General features: G+C 35.2%; 1 protein-coding gene across 1 annotated transcript in view; it reads left to right on the forward strand.

Moving 5' to 3' along the window:
* Positions 1-1,701: 1,701 nt before the first annotated feature.
* Positions 1,702-3,274, forward strand: part of LOC128248029 (uncharacterized) — a 4,283-nt gene continuing 2,710 nt past the window's right edge. Inside the window, exons 1-2 of the mRNA XM_052968435.1 lie at positions 1,702-1,830; positions 2,822-3,052. Of these exons, the coding sequence (XP_052824395.1) occupies positions 1,705-1,830; positions 2,822-3,052 (357 nt within the window). The 5' untranslated portion in view covers positions 1,702-1,704. The remainder of the gene's footprint in view (positions 1,831-2,821; positions 3,053-3,274) is intronic.

The raw sequence follows: 3,274 nt of genomic DNA on the forward strand, positions 1-3,274 counted from the left end.
TTAATTTAATTTATTTTCTAAGTTCAAATCTCACCAGATTTGACTTTGTCGTTAATTCTTTCTGGGCGACAAGTCAGTAACTAGGGCTTCATCCTTCCGTGAACGATTGACCAGTCACTAGTAATGTACCGGGGATCAATTTAATCGATTGTGTATGTTCGATGGCAATATCGGAAATTACTGTGCTGCATGATCGATTGTTTGGCAGAAATAGTAAAATACTGAACCACTTACCTCATCGTATTTTGTTAAGTTTTCAGGTTACGAGATCGAACGACATCAAAGTCAAATGTATCATTTTTCATCCCTCTACGACCATATCCTATCTTCTACAACTTTCTAATTTACCAATTGCTAAGACTTTTTCAAATCAATAATTATTATGCAATTAACTGAGGTTAACATTATGCAATTAACTGAGGTTTTACCTGTTGTACGATAGATAACTTTGGAAGTATAGTTTTGCCATCATGGGTAACTTGATAAAAACTTACTTATAACTATGATATGTCTGCCATATTTCTTCATATTATCCATGTTAATATTCCTTTCTACTCTAGACACAAGGCCCGAAATTTTTGGGGAAGGGGAAAGTCGATTAGATCGATCCCAGTACGCAACTGGTACTTAATTTATCGACCCCGAAAGGATGAAAGGCAAAGTCGACTTCGGCGCAATTTCAACTCAGAACGTAACGGTAGACGACATACCGTTAAGAATTTCGCCCGGCATGTTTAGCGGTATTTCGTCTGTCTTTATGTTCTGAGTTCAAATTCCGCCGAGGTCGACTTTGTCTTTCATCCTTTCGGGGTCTATAAAATAAATAGAATCTAATCGATTAACTTACCCCACCCGCTCCCGAAATAGCTGGTCTTGTGCTAAAATTTGAAACCAATATTTTCGTAGCAATTATAGTGATAAATTCATTTGCAACTCTTTGCTATAAATTCTTAACTTAGCAAATACCAGCGTGCTTGAAGTGTATCTAAGGAATATATATTCACTACTATAGATATACCGTTCTACGAAAATCTCAGGAGCCTGAAATTTTGCGGGATGGAGATAATCGATTAATACAACTGGTGCTTATTTTATCGATCCCGAAAGGATGAAAGACAAAATCGACCTCAGCGGAATTTGAACTCAGAACGTAAAAACGGACGACATACCGCTAAGCATTTCGCTCGGCCTGCCAACGTTTCTGCCAGCTCACCGCCTTCATTACGATAAATATTGACTATTTTAGAGGCCTTTTTACTAACAGTCAACTACTTTATCATTTATTCCCCTTCCTCTATGATTATTTTTCATTTTGTATGTGTATGTGACGTTCCTTTACTCATTGCCTTCTACCAAGCCTAATATGTGCACTGAACTCTGCACCTGTTACGTTAATCTTGTCTGTTTGTCTCTGTCTCTCTGTTTGTCTGCTTGTCTGTCTTTGTCCCCCCTCTCTCTATCTCTCTCCCTCTCTCTCTCTCTCTCTCTCTCTCTCTCTCTATATATATATATATATATATATACATATATATATATATATATATATATACATCTCATTCTCCCCCTCTCTCCCTCTTCTTTTTCCATGCGATGTAAAGTGGAAATGGAGAAATTAACCAACCAACATTTATTCTGTTGCTATTATAATGTAATTAAATATTACATATTATATATTATGTATATTATATTTTCTAGTGTGACAACATGTGGTACTTTCCCGGTGTCGAATGTAAAGATTTTATCGAACACCTTACCAATTTAACGAATAAAACTTTTCCCGAACTACACCTGAGAGAAGATTTGAATTTCACAAGCTACGACGATTTCCAGGTATGTTTTTAATGAATATTTCAGTATTTTTACAATCAGCGACTGTTTCTTTAGGTCGACGCCTCTCACACTCAATATTTTCTTCATCATTGGGGTTGATTTGAAGAAGAAAAGAAACGGTCATTTTCACGCAACACTATAACCCTGGTGGGTCTCATCTGGGATTGGAAACGTCCTAATGATTCAGTGGCCTTTGAGTAGGAAAGACCGTAACGAAATTTTTGCTTTCTAAGTGGGTAACAAGCAAATCGAAAGACTAAGTCTTCGAAGCTTCAATTAAGCTAATAATAACTTCTAACACAAAGAGGATAATCTGATTTGATTCTCTAATCCCGTCTCTTTCAGGGTCTTGTGCTGTAGCAAAGCGAGAATTTTATGGGCCTTGAGTATACCTCAGGGACAAGACAATGTTTATAGAAAACGGTAATAAATTGAGAGAACGGATAATGGGCTGGAGTAAAAAAAAACATTGCACTATTCGGTGTATATAAATATGGATTTATATAATTTTGCCCAAGAATGGTGAGGGAATGTCAGGGTTGCAACATTAGCAGACTAAATATTGGGACTAATATACTGTAATCAAATCAGTCGATTATAAACCAGGCTAAATATATATAGAGAGAAGTCAGCATAGTTACTAACAAGTTGTGATATAATAACCACATATGTATGTATGTATGTATGTAATGAATATATGTAAGTTTGTATGGCTGCATACAAACATATATATGTATATATTTATACATATACAAGTGTATAAGTATGTATGTGTGTGTATGTGTATGTTTTTATTTGTCAAACGGTGGAAAGAAAACGAATTCTTGCTTATTTTCCGTCCCATTTACAAGAATGTATCTATTTATATATACAAGTGCGTATTCTTCAACGCTTCAAGCCTTTTTAAAAAAAAATTTGTGTATTGGAATATGTCTTTACTTCACAATTTCAACTACAGCAGCAATTTCTTGTTATTTCTTCCTCAATTTAGATGACTTTAGTAAACATGACCAACGTAATTTCACAATACAACGCAAGTATCCAAAGCCAGCTAGACAGAGAACTTGACTATCTCTGTGCTCCTGCAAAGGAACTCGGAGTTCCGTGCTATTATCCAAATGCTTGTTTTCAAGGAACTTTCAGAAATGATGCCACATTTTTCTGTCATTTGCGGAATGCCAATTCACTCTTGAAAGATTTGAAGCTACTTTTAACGCAGATGGTAGGTATTTCAATATTAATGGCGACTATATTTTTTTTTATCTATTTTGTATCTGTTTGTCTCTCTATTTATTTATCTGCTTATCTATCTATATCGCTCTGCTCTATGTATCCGTGTATGTATGTATGTATGTATGTATGTATGTATGTATGTATGTATGTATGTATGTATGTATGTATGTATGTATGTATGTATGTATGCGTGTGTGTGTATGTATGTATG

This window comes from Octopus bimaculoides, chromosome 6, assembly GCF_001194135.2.
Source record: "Octopus bimaculoides isolate UCB-OBI-ISO-001 chromosome 6, ASM119413v2, whole genome shotgun sequence".
Lineage (NCBI taxonomy): Eukaryota > Metazoa > Mollusca > Cephalopoda > Octopoda > Octopodidae > Octopus > Octopus bimaculoides.